The sequence below is a fragment of the Genypterus blacodes genome, unplaced genomic scaffold (assembly GCF_046128005.1).
Source record: "Genypterus blacodes isolate CSIRO-AG114 ecotype Tasmania unplaced genomic scaffold, CSIRO-AGI_Gbla_v1 ptg000036l_1, whole genome shotgun sequence".
NCBI classification, from domain to species: Eukaryota; Metazoa; Chordata; class Actinopteri; order Ophidiiformes; family Ophidiidae; genus Genypterus; species Genypterus blacodes.
Window position 1 is genome coordinate 3,740,847 of NW_027466849.1, and position 21,654 is coordinate 3,762,500.

The 21,654-nt window shown below is 44.8% G+C and overlaps 2 protein-coding genes across 5 annotated transcripts in view; one reads left to right on the top strand and one right to left on the bottom strand.

The window, feature by feature from the left end:
• The first annotated feature begins 127 nt into the window (after positions 1-127).
• tppp3 (tubulin polymerization-promoting protein family member 3) lies at positions 128-3,770 on the top strand. Its single transcript, XM_076146980.1, has 3 exons — positions 128-336; positions 1,315-1,468; positions 2,233-3,770. Exons 1-3 carry the CDS (start codon positions 149-151, stop codon positions 2,428-2,430), a joined length of 540 nt encoding a protein of 179 aa, XP_076003095.1. The 5' UTR covers positions 128-148; the 3' UTR covers positions 2,431-3,770.
• Positions 3,771-8,447: 4,677 nt separating this feature from the next.
• plekhg4 (pleckstrin homology domain containing, family G (with RhoGef domain) member 4) overlaps positions 8,448-21,654 on the bottom strand; it is a 43,951-nt gene continuing 30,744 nt past the window's right edge. For 3 of the 4 annotated variants that reach the window (XM_076146946.1, XM_076146945.1, XM_076146943.1), the window contains 12 exons: positions 13,578-14,644; positions 12,686-12,938; positions 12,393-12,482; positions 11,966-12,190; positions 11,608-11,778; positions 11,182-11,362; positions 10,671-10,787; positions 10,185-10,326; positions 9,993-10,093; positions 9,642-9,793; positions 9,459-9,520; positions 8,448-9,032 (listed from right to left, as the gene is read on the bottom strand). In XM_076146946.1, the coding sequence (XP_076003061.1) occupies positions 9,482-9,520; positions 9,642-9,793; positions 9,993-10,093; positions 10,185-10,326; positions 10,671-10,787; positions 11,182-11,362; positions 11,608-11,778; positions 11,966-12,190; positions 12,393-12,482; positions 12,686-12,938; positions 13,578-14,644 (2,538 nt within the window). In that variant the 3' untranslated portion in view covers positions 8,448-9,032; positions 9,459-9,481. The remainder of the gene's footprint in view (positions 9,033-9,458; positions 9,521-9,641; positions 9,794-9,992; positions 10,094-10,184; positions 10,327-10,670; positions 10,788-11,181; positions 11,363-11,607; positions 11,779-11,965; positions 12,191-12,392; positions 12,483-12,685; positions 12,939-13,577; positions 14,645-21,654) is intronic. The other variant, XM_076146944.1, reaches the window with a different exon arrangement.

Below are 21,654 nucleotides of genomic sequence, written 5' to 3' on the forward strand. Positions count from 1 at the left end.
GAATAATTTTGATTTCAAACAAAGGAATTCTATATAAACTGCATTTTTAGGGGCCAGCACTTTGGTGTCAGGGACTGGTATGATGACTGAATGAATGTTTCTTTGTGTGTATTTGCGTTTTAGTGTTTGTGTTTCTGACACTTCCATCATGGCGGAGAGTGCAGACATGGAGCAGCTCCTGACGTCCTTTAAGAAGTTTGCCATCCACGGAGACGCCAAGGCCACAGGGAAGGAGATGAACGGGAAGAACTGGGCCAAACTGTGCAAAGACTGCAAGATCGTCGATGGCAAGAACGTCACCGGCACCGACGTGGACATAGTTTTCACCAAAGTCAAGTGAGACATCAACAGGCAGCACACGTGTCATAATGCAGAGCTTTCTGTGAAACTACATTATTACATAAACATCGAACAAAAAGTTCGGAAATTTGTGTTTTGTAGATTATTTCTCTGTTGTAACAATGTTTCCTGGCAATATATTTTATACCGTTGGAAAGCCTGTTTAGTCCCCTTTTAAATGGTGCCCCATTTGTAAGGAACATGGATTTGTGGGATGAGCATGAGTATGTGGGTTGCGCTCATGAAGAATTTGCCAAATCTTCTCTGCTGTGTGCCAAACAGCTTATTCTGCTGTTGCTATTGACTCTTGTTTGGTGTTGTTTGGTGGATTGGATGATTTAAGTCTATCAGTAACAAGGAAGAAACAAGACATATTGGCAATTTTACAATTTATTCATTTAACAAACAGTCAGAAGCCTCTGTAGCGTGTGGAAAAACCATACACAGCCACAACAGCCTGGCACCTCCTCCTCATGCTGGTCACCAGCCTGGACACACACTGCTGATATCGAGATGAGATTCTGCAACCAGTGGCAATCCCATATCTCCACAGTCTGGGACCAAACTCCATCCTCCAAGATGACAATGCTCACCCCCACAGAGCGGGGTTTATCAGAGACTGGTTGAGGAGTGGAATGCCATCCCACAGCAGTGTGTGTCCAGGCTGGTGACCACCATGAGGAGGAGGTGCCAGGCTGTTGTGGCTATGTATGGTTCTTCCACACGCTACTTTGGCTCCTGACTGTTTGTTAAATGAATGAATTGTAAAATTGCCAACATGCCTTGTTTCTTCCTTGTTACTGATAGACTTCAATCATCCAATCCACCAAACAACACCAAACACCTCTTTGTTCGATGTTTATTTCCCTTTTCCTGATCTCTTGGAGTGTAGGAAATCTTTTTGATGGGAGTTGTTTGTTGTATTTATTATGACCGTTGGTTTGTTTGTGTTGTGTTGCTATTTTCTGTGTGAAGACAGAAGACGTCCCGGGTCATCACCTACGAGGAGTTCCAGAAAGCTCTGGAGGAGCTGGCTCTGAAAAAGTTCAAAGGTCAAAGTAAGGAGGAAGCACTTCAGTCGCTCATCAAGCTGGTGGAGGGCAAAGAGCCCACCAACGTCGGAGTGACGGTGAGACTTGAGCATCTCACAGAACAGAGATCGGCTGCTTATTTACTTTTATGAATACATTATTTTATGACCTCGTCCAGCAATCTGTCCTCACCCACATTTGTTGTTTGTTATTCAAAATTCCTGCTGCAACTTGCAAAACGATGTCAGTGAGTTTGGACACAAATGGACCTGAAAATAATGGAATTTAATTTGGTAACATTGGCGCTTCAACTCTTTTGCCATCTAACTGCTCGGTGCCGTGTGTCCGATGAGTTCTGAGGATGACTCGGCTCCTCTACATTCTGCCTCTCCACACTGGACTCGTTCCCTGCAGCTGAAAACTGAATGATGAAACACGAAGACGGGCAAAGATTAAGCCAAGATGTTTGTTTGCTCACTTTGTCCCAACAGGATCAATCTAAACGCCATGACAATTATTGGATTTATGCTGATGCTGTTTCACTTTGTCGTTCATCATCACCCCCTCCTACCATGTTCAATTTGCACCTTACATGACTCAGCGCAAACCTCCTAACATGTTGTTGTCATAGCGCCACCATCAGGCTGACCAGTACCGAAAATGGAATCAACCTATTATTTATATTTCTTTCTATTCAGAGTTTTCTATGTTTTATTATTCCTCTAATATTTAAAAATGTTATCAATTTATCTTTTTTTTCGTGCAGTAGAGCGGCGGTCTCCATTGTTAATCCTTTGTTACATACATTTTAAACCAATATTCTATATTCAATATTGAGCATTTATGTGTCTCATTTTGACAGAAAGTGGCAAAGACAGCGACGGTGGACCGGCTAACGGACACATCCAAGTACACCGGCTCCCACAAGGAGCGCTTCGATGGAACTGGGCGGGGCAAAGGCCGCGGCGGGCGGGAGGAGCTGGTGGAGAAGACAGGATATGTGGGCGCCTACAAGAACGCAGGGACGTACGACACCAAGGTGAAGGAAGAGAAAGAATGAGGCGCTGGTGGCATCGCTTTGCTTGCTCTTATGGCACTTAGGTCTGGACCAAACCTTGAACTTCGACCTGTAGCTCTTTGCTGGTGTGTGTGTGTGTGTGTGTGTGTGTGTGTGTGTGTGCGTGTGTGTGTGTGTGTGTGTGTGTGAGAGAGAGAGAGAGAGAGAGAGAGAGAGAGAGAGAGAGAGAGAGAGAGAGAGAGAGAGAGAGAGAGGGAGAGAGAGAGAGAGAGGAAGTGTTTTTGACTCTAAACTGGACAGACTGGGTGAGCTTGCTTCATGTTCAAGTTGCACTGTGACTCTGAAACTAAACTCTGATCAGAAACGCAATTTTCCTCAAATAAGATTTAATATTATTAAATAAACCATAATTCAGAACAAAGTGTTAACTTTGACCTTCACTGTTTCATGCTTGTGTTTCATTACCAACCAACGACCAACAGTCGCTTAACAGAACGAAACAAAACTCTTATATAGATGAAGAAACAGATTTCTTCTTCTTAGATCTTTAGCACTAGCATAAAACATCATGTTTGTTCTGGGGTCAGACATGACAGCAGAGTGTGGACGCAGCCGCTCGACACAGCTGCTTTTCCCCTCTGACGCAGGAAGACGGTGATCGTTTTTCACACTATGATGTGGGCGTGGCCTAAGTTGGACTTTGTCAGGCTCAGAAGATAGGATCTGACCAGCAAAGTTCACATGCAGGCTTTAAGGTTGCCATGGAACTAGAACCATTTTCTCGTTGATTTCTGCTTCTTTACTGTGGCTACATGATTTCCAATTTGCCTTTGATGTTGATAATATTTGTCGAATAGATTTACTGGATCTACAGAAACTTCATCTGTGATGCTTTTGATTATCGATCATTAATCAGAAATGATTGGAACATCCTGAGGATTTGCTGCTTTTCTGTTTCTTTTCATATCTGAATTCTTGTTTGTTGGTCAAACAAAAAAACATTTTTCTCCTTTAATTTCAAAATCTAGGACGTTTTCCAATTTCTTTCAACAGTGAAAACTAGTGAAATGTATTTTATTTTGAAGGTTTTCAAAACTATTAATAGTTCAAAGATAATTTTACTATGCACCCATCAGCCACACACCACACGTTAGCTTAGTCTTGTTAATAATGTGACTTTGCTCTTTGACATGCAGACCGTGACGGCGTGTTCTGGATCCATCTGAGGAAAAGTGATTTAGTAATGTAAGCGTTTTATGATATGAAAGCTGAAGTTGCTGTTGTGATTTATATATATATATATGAAGTTGTGTGCCTGAACTTTTCTGCTTTCCCTCTTTGCTCTGTTTGACTCGATGCTGTTGCAGAAACTGGACATTAATGTGTTAGTGTTAGTGACTGTTTTCAATTAATAAAGGCTGAAAAAAACAGACCTCTCTGATCTTTATATAAAGCACTGCTGCTCTCTAGAGGCTGCAGTGTTCATGACACACCATAAAGGTTTAAAATGGAAGGTATTAGCTCTTTTTAGGGCTAAAGAAAAGGTCAAGGGGTCACTGAAAGAAAGTCAGATTCATCCCCAGAAAAAAAATGTAATTGTAAACAACAAACAATCCTAAATTGTGTTTCGATGTAAAAACTCCCCTTGGGGGAAAATGAAGTGCTTTCTGATTAAAGGGGTTAGGGTTACCATTACGGTTAGGTTTCTGCTTTTATGTACGTATACATTTCAGGCACACTGGCATAAGGACATGAAACAGAAACAGAGGTAGATAACAAAAAATAAAATACAAAATAAGAGTTTGCTGGAATCATTAAAAACAGGATCCAGGCTCACAGTAAAACATTGAGGGTTCATGTCATGTACATTCATGCAGTTTAGTAAAATACAATACACGACCCTCGTAATACCCATAAAAAAGATTTCATATATATATATATATATCTAGAAAATAAGAAATAGGAGTAAAATATAAAAATTAGAAAGAAGAAACAATAAAAGATAGAATTAAAGAATTAAAGAACAAAAGGACAAAAGAACACGATACACAAAGGGACACAATCAGGACACAAATAGAACATAAAAGAGATCCATTTATAATTGTATTAATTATATTATACTATATCAAATACAGGGAGAGGGAGAAACATTTGAGCTACCCCATCAAGATAAAAAAGTGCTGCGTTTTAGTAAATAAAAACAAATGCTATTCATGCATAGAATAAGAGTTCACACAACATATCAAAAGTGCTATCCAGCCAACTTTAGCTAAAAACAACAGTATAGTATAGTTTGAAAATATTTAAAATAAATATATGAATAAGTAGATCAATAAGTTTGACTGTAGTTGGTCTGCAGCTTCAGTAACATGTTGATGATCAATCTCTGTGCTTGGCTCGCGCCTCGCAGAAAGAAATTGGCTAAAAAAAGTGTGTTTCCCCCAACGCGCGCATACGTTACGTCACCACTCCGACTATTTAACAGCACGCGCACGCCGGCGCGCACCCCCGAATAGCAGGAAAGCCGCGTGGGAGCAGGAAGAGCCTGAACCGTAAGCGTGTCTCTTTATCGCCACTGTGTGTGTGTGTGTGTGGGTGTGGGTGTGGGTGTGGGTGGGTGGGTGGGTGGGTGCGTGCGTGCGTGTGTGCGTGACCTTCAGAGAGCTCTAGCTCCTCCATCACTCACTGTCAGAAATATCCCAGAGCACCTGTCATTCCTCCTTATAATGAATCAATCAAAAAGGCTGCCACTGTCAAATGACTCACAAAGCGACAAACTTCGCCAATTCTGAACAACTAAGGTACAAAATATGATTGTTATTGTTAAAGTTTGAAATGAACACTAACTGGGTTGACAGTTTGATATTCACATGTTGTACTTTTTTCTAATTATGTTGTCTTGAAATTGTGTGTATCAATACACATACTGTAAATAGAAATACAATAAACATCTCTTTGAAATTTACACATTTTTTTAAATATTTTTTAAAGTCAAAACGTTTATAAAATTGATTAAACACACAAAATAACAACACAATAAGGCTTTTACAGTGGAAGTTGAGATATTTATATGCATTTTTTATACTCACACACCTCATCATCGTCTGCTGGACACTGTATAATATATATATATATATATATATATATATATATATATATATATATATATATATATATATAACAATTAGGTTTATGTGGCTGGGCTCTTATATCATAAACTAATTATTTGACAAAACTGGGTTGACTAATGCAAAAAAATGAAACATCAGTTGACCTAATGGTGGCGCTGTAACAACTGTAAAAAATATTCAGTAACTTTGTAACTAGACATGCTAGAATCAAAGGTTTGTTGGTTTATCAGCAGTCTCGTCAGTATAATCTGTTATCAGTCTGTATATTCGTCAGTCAGTGTAATCGGCTCTGATGGAGGTATGCACTCTTACTTTTATTGCAATTTATTTCCGTTCTCCCACCTATTCCTCACACCTCACCTTTAACTTGTTGACCCTCTTGTAAGTGTGTTTCCCGTTGTTCTTGTTGCTTTGTGTTCCTGCGCAGTGAGACTGTTAAACTCCTGCCTGAGGACAAACTGCGTCCATGACAACCAAAAGTAAACCGAGAGTCCTGAACCTAAGCAGACCTGCAGCTTGATCCAGACCAAACTTACACCAGCGCACAATACATATTACTACACACACGACGACGAATACCTCATACACATACCACACACACACACACTCCTAACCTGCACCGTCTAAATATGGACCCAGAGACCTGCCGGGACTCTCCAGGAGAACTGCAAACCTTGTGTGGACAGGTGAGGAGGCAAGCAAGGACACAGGTGAGGACTTGTGAGTAGTGTGGACACAGTTGGGGTGTGGGTGAGGACAGATGGAGGACAAAGTAGAGACATTTCAGGATACAGTGAAGTGAGGGTGTAGGGGACATGGTTAGGGTGCAGTAAGGACATAGGGGACATAAGTGATGTCACAGCTATTTACAGTTAGTTCAGCTGATAAGAGGAGTTTGAGAAGGAGAGGAGGAAGGAATGGACCGTAGGAGGGAGGGAAGGAGAGAAGGAGGTAGAAAAAGAATCTTCTGCTGCCACTCATGTCATCTCATTATTTCGTCTATATTTTTTAAGAGTTGTGGATACACAAGGCAGATGAAGAGCAGCGATGATGGTGAGACTGCAGCTTCTCCTCTTCCTCGTCCTCGATCTGCCTCCTGCAGGACCAAACGCTCTGTGACCTTCTGTCAGGACGTCAGCCCAGAGCTGCACGCCAAGGAAGGAGCTTTGTCCAGCAGGAGGAAGGAGACGGACGGCTGCCAGAGCAGCGAGGAGGTCCTGACGGGGCCCAGTCAGGCCTGTGGGTCCAGATGGACGCCACCTCTCCAACCGCTGACACCAGAAATGGAGCCGATCAGTAGATTGTTGGATTTAAGCGCAGGTTAAAACCCTGAGCCTCATTCAGCTTAGTGTCATGAATGACCAGCAGGTGGCGTGGCACTGTTGTTTTAGGGAACAGATCACTTCTTCTCTTGCAGATTTGTATGTTACTACTCACCTCTCACATGACGTGGATGTCTTTCCTGTTCGTCATCAGAGGGGGCGGGGCCACAACGACCCAGAAACCAGACTAGGGTCTCTGCAGGTCAGTGAGGCTGCTGGTTTGAATCCTGGCCTGAGCTTCTGTTTGTGGTTGTTGACTGAGTTATGCAGTAACATAGAACCAGAATCAATGCTTATTGTGTTAATTCTGTAAATACCAATCATTGTTATTGAGGTAATGCTAATAATAAAGATCGCTATTGATTTGTTTGTTTTTCAGAGCAGTGCAACGTCTTCTCCCCCCTGCAGAGTCCTGGGTGTTTTTGAGATGTCGTCTCTTCTTGGAGGTTTGCTGGATCTGGTGGAGCAGCACTGGGCTGGACCCCAATCCCTCCACCGCAACCCAGCGTTCCTCAGTAAGCCGTTTATTTATATCTCTGTAATTAACAGGTTATTGATCAGGATCACTTACAAATGTTCCAATCTGTTTCTCAGTTTATACTTGAATATGGAGGTGATTCTTCTGTTGGTGGCGCTGTTCATGCTACAACCTTTCACAATTTAAGAGCTCAATCTGCAATTTCTCAGACACTTTAAGACTGAAATTGATCAACCAAATATGATGATTTTTATGAATTGCTGCCTTTCCACAATGGAAATGATTAGAACATTTGGATCTTGTTGACAGAGCAATCTTTGCAATCACATTATTGATCTAAAAATTAGATCTTACTGGGTGCCACTGTCTTTGTGAAGGACAAGCGTACGACGTGCTGTGTCTGCTGCAACCAGCAGGGGGCGGAGCCAGACAGGAGGACAGTAGCGACTCAGGGGGCGGAGTGACAGCGATGAAGAGCGAACTGTTTTTTCTTAAAAGGAAACTGGAGAGAAACCAGCAACTCCTGGTCAGTCTGTACACAAATGATGCAGCCAGAGTTCATCCACTTGTCACATTTTTTTTGTTTTGTTTTCTTGTCAACATCACTCCTTTTTTTTCTCCAGTGGATCACATTTCAGACTGTGATGGAGCTTTCGAGGCACTGATGAACAAATTGCACATCTATTCTCGTGACAATTTGACTTTTTCCTTCAAATATTAAAACATTCTCATAAGATTTCTACTTCTTTCATCAGAAACTTTAACTTTACTAACGCAACATTGGGAAAGTGATTTCTCTTCATTATATGTGTGCCTGCAGGATCAGAGTTTGCGCATCAAGCCTCACCAAGGGCTGTGAATTGTCACTGTGTTGACACCAAAGCTAATTAAAAAACTCGAGTAACTATTTAACCATCAAGTGGATCACGTGTGTGTGTTTCAGGAGTGGATGAAGCGGAGGCTGGTGATGACGCTGAAGGAAAACTACGAACTGGAACGCAGGAAACATTTTGCCGAATGAGTCACCGGACCTGGCTGGCTGGCTGGCTGGCTGGCTGGCTGGCTGGCTGGCTGGCTGGCTGGCTGGCTGGCTGGCGCACGCGCACGCAAAACTCACGTTGTGTTTTGAACTTGTTTATTTAACAGCCGGCGATCAGCTGATCGCTTCACATATATTTACAAAACATCTACAGTGATGCTGCATTCAGCGCAGGCGAAAAGCGTAGGAAACTAGAAAATATTTGCCCATTCTTGCTTTATTCAGAGATGCTGCAAAGAAAAAAATGTTTAAGTGAAAAAATACTTCATACTGATCAATCAGCTGTAGTGAGCAAAGCCTTAGAACAAAGCTTTCACACCATTTTGGTTCCATTTGTTATTTCTTTAACCTGAGAAATGTATCTTATATTCCTTATTGTAACAGATGCTGATGTGAACGCTCAGCCGCTCATAATTAGCATGAGCAGACTGACAACAGAGCCAGAACATAAAGAACTTGAGAAAGTATCAGAGTATTTACACAACACAAATCTGAGTGTACATGAAGCTTAGAGAACAAAACCATGATAAATAAAATATTTAAAACAGACTCTCAAAAACGATACAAAAATCGAGTGTTTTTAGTTTATAAACAGACGCACAGTGCTTTGGTCCTGCTGAGTCAAGTGGCTGGAATCCTCCAAAACAAAAAACTGCAGCAGGAAGGAAGTTAACCTGCAGAGAGAGAGAGAGAGAGACACAGACACACACAAAGTTTCAGCACTCATGACATCATCCATTGTGCGGTTCAATGATGGAGTCAGCCCATAGAGAAAACAAGCCACATATAGAGTTTTATCATATACATAGGGTCAGAATGAGGTTGTCACGGGTACTGAGAAGAGGCAAACAACACTTTAAATATGTCAACACTTGTTATCTGTGGCAACGTGACCACAGATAACACGACTTAACTGGGATTCTGGTGTGCTTATCAAAACCACGGCACCTGAACACGTTCTTTTTCTGTATTCATGCAATTTCAGAGCAAATCAGACTAAATATTCATGAGGTTACAGCAGTTTGTCGTCTTTTGTAGGTGAGGAGCGCATACTTAATGAAGTAAAGAAGTGTGTATGTTGGTGTGGTGACTACACTCACAGTGATGAAGGTCAGCTGCTGGTTCACACGATGGTTGCTGGGCTAATGACCGGAGCCGACGTCTACAGATACACAAGAAGAGTTCATGTTTTTAATAACAGCGGCTGTATGGATCCATGTTGATGTTTCTTAAACTGAGCAAAGACAGAAGTTATGTTCCTCCGTGGGGTGTGTGAGACTCACGGCTGAAATGTATTGGCTGCTGAGGTGCCGCTTGTTGCTGAGAGTGGTGATGTCTTCAGGCAGCGCCTCCTGCAGGTGGGCAGAGACACAGCCGCTGTCGGAGCCAGTGGAGCCCGATAGACAGCGAGACGACGAACCAGAACTCTCCGTGGCTGAGGAGAGACGACACACAGACCGTTAGCCATGAGCTATGAGAAAATATGAACAAAACAAGGAAGATTGCAAACCTCCACCAAGGCCAAACAGGCAACTCTTAGATGCGATAACAACCCAAACAGGCATATATGATTGTTTATCCTGGAAAACAAAGTAGGTGAGATCTATGTCTGACTGTGTGTGTGTTGCACGTACTCATGGAGGGCTGGCTACTGGTCTCGTGTTCCAGCTCGTCTTCCTCAATGCAGGACGAGATGAAGGAACTTGCAGCAGCAGGAGCAGAGTGAAGACTTTGACTGGAGGAAGAGAAGCATTATTTTTGTCTTTCTGTTCCGTTTTCGTTTAGAAAATTGTAAAATGTGACTGGGCTAAGTGAGGCGCTGGTACCTGTACATGTGCAGGTTGAGGGGACCCAGCAGGCTGGTGGAGGACTGCCCCCTAGAACCGGGGTCAGAGGTCACCGCCCCTCGCTTAAAGGGATTGGAGTGGTCGAAGACAGAGACGGCGATGGACGCTCGAGTCCTGGAACCTAAACAAACAAACACAAAGTTATTCATAAGTTCTCCACTTCAACCTTCAAACAAAAACACAATTAAATAATTAATTGTATTTATTTATTAGTCGATGATTACGTGATTAATCAATAAACCAAAGTCAAAACTTAATTTGCTGTCAGCTTCTTCACATTGTTTGTATCACTGCAAACTGAAGAATCACTGTGGATATTTTTATTGCCTAAATGACACATCTAATATCATAGACTATTGGTGTGGGGTGTATGAGTGAGTGAGTGAGTGAGTGAGTGAGCGAGTGAGTGAGTGAGTGAGTGAGTGAGTGAGTGAGTGAGTGAGTGAGAGAAAGTGAGAGTCTGACCTCTGCTTTTCATGATTAAGTGGATTGCTCGGTCGTTGATGGCTGCATCACTGGGCTGGATGTCCAGAAACGGCTTGTTACCCACACCCATGGACACCATCTCCTTCAAACGCATCTCTGCAAACACACACACACACACACACACACACACAAAGGAACGTAATCAGACTGATGCAGATGAAGGTCTTTTGTCTACATTACTTGTGGATTATGAGCGCTGAAATATGTGTTGTAAAAAGAGACTGATAGCTCTTCTACATCTGGGGGTTTCGCTCTGCAGTACAGCACACACACACACACACACACACACACGCGCACACGCGCACACACGCACACACGCACACACGCACACACACACACACACACACACACACACACACACACACACACACACACACACACACACACACACACACACACACACACACACACACACACACACACACACCACTGTGCTACACTAGTACGATTCAGCCCCGCTGGTAGAGAGCTGGTAGATGAGTCTCTGTACCTTTATTCCTGGTGGCCTGAGTCCACAGGATACGGGCGATGTTTTCCGTCCAGGCGAGTTTAACGTCGGGCGTGGCAGCCTGAAGGACCAAAGTCTGATTCTTGGAGGTCCTCCTCCTGAACCAGACCTCAAACCGCAGACCGTCGTCTCCAGACGACTCGGTCAGACCCAAATCTGCCGACTGCAAAGACAAACAACAAGTCAGCTCCACCTCCTGACCTTCACCGTAGCTCTGGGTCTGATCTTTAACTTCAGGTATGATAACAGATTGTTTTAGTTGCAGCACTCTGGGGTTTGAATTTCACTCTAATTTCAATGGAGAGTAAACTTCACATTAAAATGTCATTTTTAAAATTCAAAGTGCGAGTAAATTTCATGTCTTTTTGTCCGACCAGGTCAACACAGCCAAACAGAAAACATGTGTACCTTGAAGGAGTGTTTGTAGATGAAGACGTCCAGGCCTCCCTCCATCCTTTTCGGTTTACTGAACAGAACAAGCTCCTCGAAAAGGAAAACATGACGCACGCATTTCTTCCTCCCGCTCCAAACCGTGAACTCATCCTGACAAATGAGCTGCCCCTGCTCCTTCAGGTTCACCTGGAGAGAGACAGCAGCCAAGATGAGGACACTAGACTGCAGTGTATGTCAATTGGGAATGAAGGACTTCCTGTCTCTGTCAGTCCATCAGACCACTTGACACACTGACTCCGTTACTTTGATCACATCTTTAATTTAACATCTACAGATATGTTTTGATGACAGTAAACCATCAACTTTAACTCACATCACAATCTCTAATTGCGTCCATGGCCAGCAAGTCGTTGCCATGGCGAAGCTGGAACTTCACCATGTTGGTGGCGGCTTGCAGGGCAACGAGCTCCGCCTCCTGCGACGTGCCCACTTCCTTCATGATGTCGGTGAGGAGTAAAGCGTATTTACTCATCCTCTGAACCGGCTTCAACAGGTAGGAGGACAGATCCATCTTATCACGCAACTCCACCTGCTTCCTCTGGAGGGCGGTAGAGAACAGGAGAAGACAGCAGAGACAAAAGAACGTGGAGGAGAGACAGAAAGAAGAGGGGAGTGGGGGAGGGGTTTTAATGTTATTCTTAAAAATGAATGGAATGTGAAAAATGCAGCGCTGAGTCAGAGGTTAAGCGTCATAGTAAAGAGCCCACAGAGGTCAAAGATCGCATCCACTTTTTTCTCACCCTAAAGAATGTATTTCCATGACTGGCCAGCAGGGCGTCAGACTTTGGTTTGTTCTTGCTGTACAGCGCGTAAAGGCCAAACTGCTCTTTCTGTTCAAACACAAAAACAATAACATTTCATTTGTTTATAACGTAACCTTTTCGTTCTTTGGCCAATTCAATTCTTCTTTCTTCACCATTTTGTTTACAAGCAAACAACAAAGGCACCAAATCATGGCAGTGACAGGCTGAACCACAGACGTGTGTGTGTGTGTGGGTGTGTGTGTGTGTGTGTGTGTGTGGTCGTGTCGTACATGTCTGAGGAAGCAGTGTGGGACTCGTAGCGGGTGTTTCCAACAGGCCTCCAGCTCCTTGAGGAAGAACTGATTGTGGAAGTCCAGCAGCTTCTCCAAGTTCCCGAAGACAACGGAGCGTTTGCCCCTCAGGTCCTGAGGGAGGTCGGCTCGCTCCATCTCAGGGAAGTAGTGGTCGATGATGTAGGCGAGAGAGCGCACGTACTCCCTCTCTGTCATCACCATCTCATGCACGATGTGACGCAGCTTACTGCTGAGATAAAAGGAAATCATAATATGCCCATCGTCTTTCCTATGGTCACTGTCACTTCAACATCATGTCTTCCTTTAACCCTCATTCAGTCCTCCTCCACCTACTCCTTTTCCTTCCCATGCCACATATTTCTTTCCTTTTCCTTTCCTAGCCTTGTTTCGCTGTTTCTTAGGACACCGTTTTCTCATCTAGTCCGACCTCCTTCCACCTCCACCTCCTTTATTCTTGCCAAATATTTTCTCCCCCATCCACTACTACCCTTAAAGCACCACTTTATCTCTTACTTTAACCTTGTATCATAACTTGACTTGACTTTATTCTCCAGCACCATTCTGTCTTCCCTTTCCTCATCCTCTTCCTCCTCGTCTTCCTCCTACTCCTCTGATTTACTCAGAACTCATTTCCACACAACATTCTGATTACAATCTAGTTCCGTGAATTAAATTTTGCAATCATTGGGAGCATTATGACTAAAAATACATTGGATCAAAGACTGAAACATTGATACCCGGCAAGGACAAGGTGATAGTGAAGTGGTGACTGTGATGACATCATGACCTTTAACGGAGTCACGACAAAATCGGTGAAAACGGGAGAACTGTCATTTTAGATTGAAAAGCCCTCAGGCTCGTTACCCACCTTCCCCTGGGTCGGGTTTCTGCTGCAGCCATGGTTCTGGGGGTTCCAGGCGTCCTGTGGCAGTGTTGTCCTTGTCCTGTCCAGCTGTGAGCAGGCGTCCTCGGCCTGTGGTCAGCTGCCTCTGTGCTGCTGACCTCCAGGCCCCGGATGAACACGCCCGTGTTTCCTCTGTGCTCATTTAGCACACGGGGACCAAGCCGCGATGCCTCAGGGGTGGCGGGGATGTCGAAACTCTGGGTCTTACGGAGCTGCTGCCTCCGGCTGGAGATGGAGGAAAAGGGGGAGGAGCAGGTGGAGGAAGACGTGAAGGCTGAGGAAATGTCAAGCTGAGAAAGACTGGGACTGGTGGAGCAGATGCTGACCAGATCAGACTCCTGTGAGGAGGTGCCGAGCGAGAGACGGCGGAGGAGAGGGGTCTGCTGGGTGCGGAAAATGGAGGAGGGGGAGGATTTGGAAGCTTTGGAAGGTGTTGAGGTGTTTGGGAGGAAGGAGGAGTCTTTTCCAGGGGGTGACGAGGTGATAGGGAGTACTTGTGGGTTTTCTGTGGGCGAGGAGGTTTTGCCGTGTAGGTCTGGGTTTGAAGAGGTGTGGAGGAGTTGGGGGGAGTTCTGAGGAGTTGAGAAGATGTTGAGGACATGGGATGAATTGTTTTGAGGAGGTGAGGAGATTTGTGGTGGGCGGGAAGAGGAGGAACCCTCCCGTCCCCCCCACAGACCAGATAAGGTCCTCCTGGAGAAGGGGGTGGAGCTTGTGCTTTGTGCAGCGTCAGAGTGCCGCCTATGGGAGGAGTCTCGTAACCTGAGTGCCGCCTCCATTTTTCTGTCAAACATTTTCTTGGTCTCATGGCACTTGGACCAGGCGAAGCTCCACTGGGAGAGGCCTCGCTCGCCCCGCAGCTCACTCGCCAGCGCCTTCATCTCCTGGAAACTTTCATCTGGGATCGGCGGATACTGGCGATGGTAGTCCTCCAGGCAGCCAATTACAGCCTGGCATTTGTCTGGCAAGGTGCAATCATCCATTGTGATACCGGCCAGGCGGCGCATGCCCTCCAATGCCCACCCATAGGCCTGGAGAGAGAGAGAGAGAGAGAGAGAGAGAGAGAGAGAGAGAGAGAGAGAGAGAGAGAGAGAGAGAGAGAGAGAGAGAGAGAGAGAGAGAGAGAAAGAGAGAGAGAGAGAGAGAGAGAGAGAGGGGGAGGGAGGGAGGGAGGGAGGAAGAGAGATCAGCTTACTACAACTACTTGCTTACAACTACTTTATAAATCAGTGGACTCAGACTCAGGTTAACCCTTGACCTTTGGCCATTCAGGTTTCAGTAGCCAGTGTAGTGTGTTGACAGAGACACAAAGCCTACCGGTTTGTGTCTGCCTCGTTTTCTTATTCTCGTTACTTGATTTGAATCATAATTTTGTTCTTTTTATGCTGAAGTTATTCAGTCAAACTTCATCTACAGATGGAAGAATCCCGTTATAGAAAGAGTCAAACAGACAGACTGAGGGACAAACATGTCTGGAGGCTAAAGAGAGGCGGGACTGACCAGGGAGAAAGAATGACATCATCATCCTCTGAGTGGGCAGAGAGGAAGCTTTGAAGTGTGTGTGTGTGTGTGTATGTGTGGGAGTGTGCATGTGGGCGACACAGAGGAGCCAACCGCCGACCTCGTATTGAATGTAGGTTAGAGGGGGAGGCGTGTGTGTGTGAGAGGAGAGAGGGAGGGTATAAATAAAGGAGAGGAGGCCTCCTGCTTTTATCCAGGCCTGAAGGAGCTTTCACACTCCTGACAGAGCGACACATTACCTCAGCACATTACCCCAAGTCCACATTTACGTCTTCAACTCGATTTTAGTAGTGTTTTGACCAAATCACACACCGTCTTGCGCGTCTTCACCGCACTCCAGAGAAGTTTGTTTGCAGTTTGAACAAGATCCTCACAAGTCTATGGCCAGCTATGCGGCCATCTATTGATCAGGAACCAAGGATGGTTGATTTAGCAGGCGAAAAACTGAAAACAAAACTGATTGGACTTTATTGGAGAAGGTGGTTTCTGGTGGTTTCTACCAGCCTGGCCCAGAGTAGAGCAGACCTGTTTCTCTGCTCTGTTTACTGCTCTGCCTCTCTGTTCATGTCACCTTTGAAGCTCTTTTTCTGGGTAATAGGAGCTTTGCCAACCCAAGAACGTTCTGACAAACGTGTGAGGTCTCAGATGGCTTTTGTTGTTATGTTTTGGTTCAGTTGGATTTTCTTTCTGCATGTTATCAAACCAAACTGAGTGGTAAATGAAAGATTGTAACAATTTAGTTGCTAATGTTGGGGCCTATAGTCACATTCCAACCTTGAAGATCACGTGGTTAGGCCATGTGGTCCTTTGTTCACAAGACAAGAAAACTACTATGCCCAGAGTTGTAGTGGACCAACACACCTTGATGTGAAGATGACATACGTAGACTCAGCTTCCGCGACATTGGCCAAAAGGTTGACCCTTGCCTGTGAGGTCATTTGAGCTCTGGAATCTCTAAATTCATTCTCTCCGGCTCAACTCAAAGCAGAAAAGAGACCTTAGAATTTGCCCTTCATGTCCCAATCCAGTGAACCCAGAACTCTCTCCCGATTCTGTTCTTAGTACGATTTGAGGCTCACCCTATCTCTCTCTGGACAAAGACAAAGGCCTTGTCCCGGTGAACACTGTTCCTCTGAATCTATTGCCGGCGGGTTTTTCCTTGATTGCTCGACCTGGATCCTGATTGCAAACCAAGATGGCAAGCAGTTTCCTTGTGTTTTTTTATTCCCTGTCGGCAAGCTTCCAAATCTCCCCGCCTAGACCGGAGATTTGAAGCTCTGCAGACCTGCCCTTGTGATCAATCCACCAGCGCACGGATCTGCCTAAATTCGCCAAGCAGGCCCAACTGGAGTCTCAACGCGACAGGCTGCCTGATCCATTCAACAGAGAATTGCAATAAGGACGCAATTCCACCAAGTAAGGCTTAGACGTCTGGGCAGAAATAGAGTTAGAAAGTGATATTATATGCATTAGATGTGGGACACTATGTGTGTTCTAAACTAAGCAATATATTACAATTGTGTTCTTTTAATATTTCATCAGTGTTAATCAACACCGTCATTCCTCTCGTTCCTTTCTCTTTCTCTCTCTCCTTTAATCTTGTTAAACTGTGATAGAGAGCGACGCTGCCGTGTGTGTGACTTAAGGTTATTGTGTATTGCAAGACTCCCCTGAGTCTACCAGCCTGATTCACAAATCACCTTCAGCAGAACTGATTCAACCCCATCCTCTCCTGCTCTGAGGGGTGGGACACATGCACACGCCTTCACACATAAACTAGACTAGGAGTGAATCTGCCATCTTGGCAGTGAACCTTGAGCCCAGGAACTCCGCTCACACACACAAGTGTTTGTCCGCCATTTTGTACAGCCCTGTTCTAATACTAGATTCCCCATTTTAGTTTAATCCAGGTCCCATTAGTGGGTGTGCCAACAACTTGGCCATCCTCTCTCACAGACACACATACACAGACACCACACACACACACACACACACACAGCTTTACTTCCCTTGTGATCGAATCTGTTATTATCTGAGCTTCCTGTTGTTGTTTTATGTCTTTGTGGTTTATTATATTTATGGTGATGACTCTAAGTTATTATTATGAGTTAATAAATCCTTTCATATTATAACAGAAGTGTCTGATCTTGTTTGCTTTGAATGGTGTATGATTCAGCCCCTGTCCACGCCAAGGCTCACCCCTCCAGATTGATTTCGAGCACAAAACTAATCCTTAAATTGTTCCTGTTTAATTAATCAATTAATCAATGTGATCATTTTAATTGATAATTAAGATTTATGGTGCATCTCTTAGGCGTAGGTCAATTACCTGCTATCTTTCTCCCCTTTCAAATAAGGGGAGAGGACTTTAATTTATTAGAGTTATTTTTTTTTTTTGATAGCAATAGTTGATAAAGTGAATTATACTTTAGCTACAGGAGCTTTAGCACTACAGTGGGTCCTGCCATCCACAGGCCAGTGTCCTGACCAGTGCACCAACCAGTGCACCTTAACTAGGACAGCACCATCTTGTGGGCAGCTGTCATCACTGATAGTGTTTGCAGAGACTCCCCCTAGCTGTCACTAGATTTCTCCTTCCTTGCCCCAAAAGGATAGATATGAGTAACCAGACTCCATCGAAGAACGGAGCTGAAGCTCCTCAGGCAAGGGAGAACCAGGCCAGGCACCTTCCCCCTTCTACAGCCTACTTCATAGGCTTGGGACAGGATCCCAGGGAGCCTCAGATGCCACTGGACAAAGCCATGGCCAATTCCCAACACCTAATCCACTCCACTCCTGTAGTTCTTAGGGAACCTTGTCGACAAAGTAATGCCAGGCGCATCTACACCCCAGTGTTGGTAAGGGGGGTACACACTGCACAAACACTCAAACATTACACAGCAGATTTGATGGCCTGACTCACCTTCTTCAAACTTTCATCTTATCTTATCTTACCACTAACTGCTTTTAACTCTTTCCAGAAGCAGACTACTAACAGTAACAACCTTCCTTTCTCTTTCTTCTTCCTTTGAATTTCCACTTTGTGGTTTTTCTTTGTGTCAACAGCAATGACCCAAGAAAGGCTAAGGTTGTTACATTACTGTTTATGTCTGTACTGCCTACCTATGTTGAACGCACTTGTTGGAAGTCCCTTTGGATAAAAGCGTCTGCTAAATGACCGTAATGAAATGTATGTTTCTCCACAGGAATAGTTGATAAAGTGAATATACTAACACTGATTCAGACCAAAGAAGGACTACAGGTCTGAAAACGCCTTAATCCCTAAGGCTCTGGTCTCTTTCTGTTACACTACAATTATTAAGGAATGAAATGTGACTAATTCCATCAAAACTCATTACTTGTTAAAAAGGCAGCATTAAGCATCAACATGTTTACTTCATCTGGTCCCCCTTGAACAAAACCAGCCTGTAAGTGAACACAGGAGTTATGACGAGTAATATGACGAGAACACAATGAGCTAACAATGAAACCATATGGAAGCTCTCACACCCTCTCTCACACACACACACGCACACACAGCTACAGTAGGCTAGTAGGTCAGTACTGAGTGTATGTTTGCGTGTGCATGTATGTGTGGGAAAAGAGCGGCTGCAGTGATCAGGACACATCAGCAAGCTAATCAGTTTGAGGAGCACTCAGTCGACAAGTGTACGCACGCACGCACGCACGCACGCACGCACGCACGCACGCACGCACGCACGCACGCACGCACGCACGCACACACACACACACACACACACACACACACACACACACACACACACACACACACACAGCATGAACGTCTGAAGCAACCACGATGAGACGCATGCTGGTGTGTGAGGGAGGGACAGGAGCAGACATTCAGACAGCTGTCAGTCATCTGGCCTAATAAGGAAGATGAAGCTGAAGCTGATGAAGGCTCATTAAAAATGAATGAAGTGTTTCTGCTTCACAGCTTTTTCTTCTTAAACTCTGTCTTTGTGAATCAGAGGCATTGTGAGTCAGAGTTTGTTTTCAAATTTTTTCTTCAGCGCCCCCCTTTTAAAGATCCAAATTTCTATGCGTCCCCCCCCTCATTCATTTACCTGAGGCGGTACTTATTCATATCGCTCCTCTTCCTTCTCTTACCCCCCTTGAGTAGCTCTGTGCCCCCCTAGGGGTCGCGCCCCCAAAATTGGGAACCACTGAGTTATGTTACCAGTTTCCCCCTGCTTACAGTCTGTGTGCTAAGCTAAAAACAGCCTGGCCGGAAATGAAATTAATCTCTATCTCCTCATAGGACTCTAATGAGGACAGAGAAAAGGAGGATTTCTCCACTATGCTGGGACGTTGAGCTCCCCAGTACGGGAACAGGCTCGGCTAAAAGCAGTTTGGGCTTCACAGTCGCCATGAGAGGAAGGACAGAGGAGCCAATGAGCACATTAACTGGAATTAAAGCAATATGCTCCTGAAGCTTCACATCAGCCAATGAAATCTGACCCTGCTACTTCAAAAGGCTGGACACACACACAAACACACACACACACACACACACACACACACACACACACACACACACACACACACACACACACACACACACACACACACACACACACAACCAGGACAGGTGAGGAAGACAGACCATAAACATCATTTATGACCCGAACACAAACAAACTAAACCTAATATAAATCAACACTGAGAACAGGAGAGGAGGAGGAGGAGGGAGGATAGATGAGGAGCAGTGTGGCGTGAGCGACAATAGTCCTTCAGACTTTGTTGAAAACAACATGAGGCTTCAAAGGCAGGAGGAGAAAAGAGGAGGGAGACAAAAAAATTGAAGAAGAGGAGGAGGAGGCAAAAAAGAAATGGAACAGAAAAAAAGGACAGAAATGAAAAAAGCGAGGTGGAGAAGAGGAGGAGGACATGGATGAGGAGGAGGCAGTGACCAGAAGCAGACAGTTTTTTGGGGACAGCAGCTCTGCGGGATGCCAGGCCTTAAGGCAATCAACCACAGAGGAAGAGAAGGAGTGTGAGAAAGAGGGCAAAGACTGAATCCTTCCAAAACAGATGAAAGGAGGAGGGGGGACTGCCTGGGCTCTTTTTCTCCTTCAGGTTTTTTTTTCTTTGCAGGGTCGTTCAGTCGGTTGATGTGTTCACTTCTTAGGCAGAGCTCTGCCAGCCTCCATCCAGGCTCCTTCAACATCCTACACACGTTGCCTTAACTGACAGAATCTTCTCTCCTCAAACGTATCGCAGAACGCGGCGAACATGTAGACGTTCCTCATCAAATTGTCGTAAGATCACCAGTGGAGCAAAGAGGTCCACACGACCAACTGTGATCCAAGCACAATACAGACAGAATCCATACAGCCAGGCACTTTCCACTGCCAGGTTTACGTGCCAGTCCTGGACTGGATCACGACAGGATCAGGAGAGTCCAAACTCATGGGGCTAAATACAATAACCCTCTCCAAAAGCGACGGCGTGCTCGTCACCCTCACGCAAGTTTCACATTGCATCGACATTAAGAAAACGATGCTGAGGCTTATTAGAGGCTTCTTTATGAGCAATCATCCAATCCAGCTGGTTTCATCAGGATAAAAAAGAGAATCCTGACATTGTGACAGTGGGATTAAACCTAATTAAACGGCTTTGTTGCAACATTCATTTTCTGCTGCCACATTACAGACCCTCTTACATCTGGGAGAGGAGGAAGAGGGGATGCCAGCAGAGAAGCATCACAAAGAACTTTCAGCTATGACTTTTAGAGTCAGGGCAAAGTTGCAACAAACTTCGACTAATTTTTCTTGGTCGGCTCAGAGGAATCGTTTGCTTTGCTTTAGTCAACTGAGCTTCCACAGGATCACAGAGTACCACAACGGGACATAAGTTTGACTTCTAGTGGAGATTCAAGTTTCTAAATATCAGGCTGAGTCACAGTGAAGCTAGTTCCCCTCTTAACTTGGGAAAAAATTAAGGGTAAACACAAGTTAAAGTTTTTGCAGTGAAGCACAACACTGTGGTTTATCAGCTTTGAAGTACGTGACTTCAGTGAAGTACAGTTTGAGGTAATGGCACTGGAGGATTTACTCAACTTGTCGAGCACAGACACACTCACACACCGACACAGATACATGACGCTCATAAAGATGAACAGATTAACTCCATTGATTTTCTCCTGGAAGAAACGAGTGAAATGCAAAACACACGCGCCGGGTGAAGGGGTGGGGGGGCAGAGAGAGAGAGACTTTTGCTTGTTGGCAAAAAAACTTCACTTCACAACCAACAATACGCAACGCAATACGACGAACACACACGCACACAAACCCCACATTTTTCCTGAGTGTGTGTCCTTACCTTGGTGTGTTGTGGTGGAGAGCTGCAGCTTGACTAAACAGAGCAGAGAGCTTCCCGGTGACCAAACACACATACACACACTGACTGACACACACTGACCTCCTCCATTCACAGGCTGAATGGCAGATGGGTGGTCCCAAGAGAGAATTGGGGGGAGGGGTCGCCACGACAACAA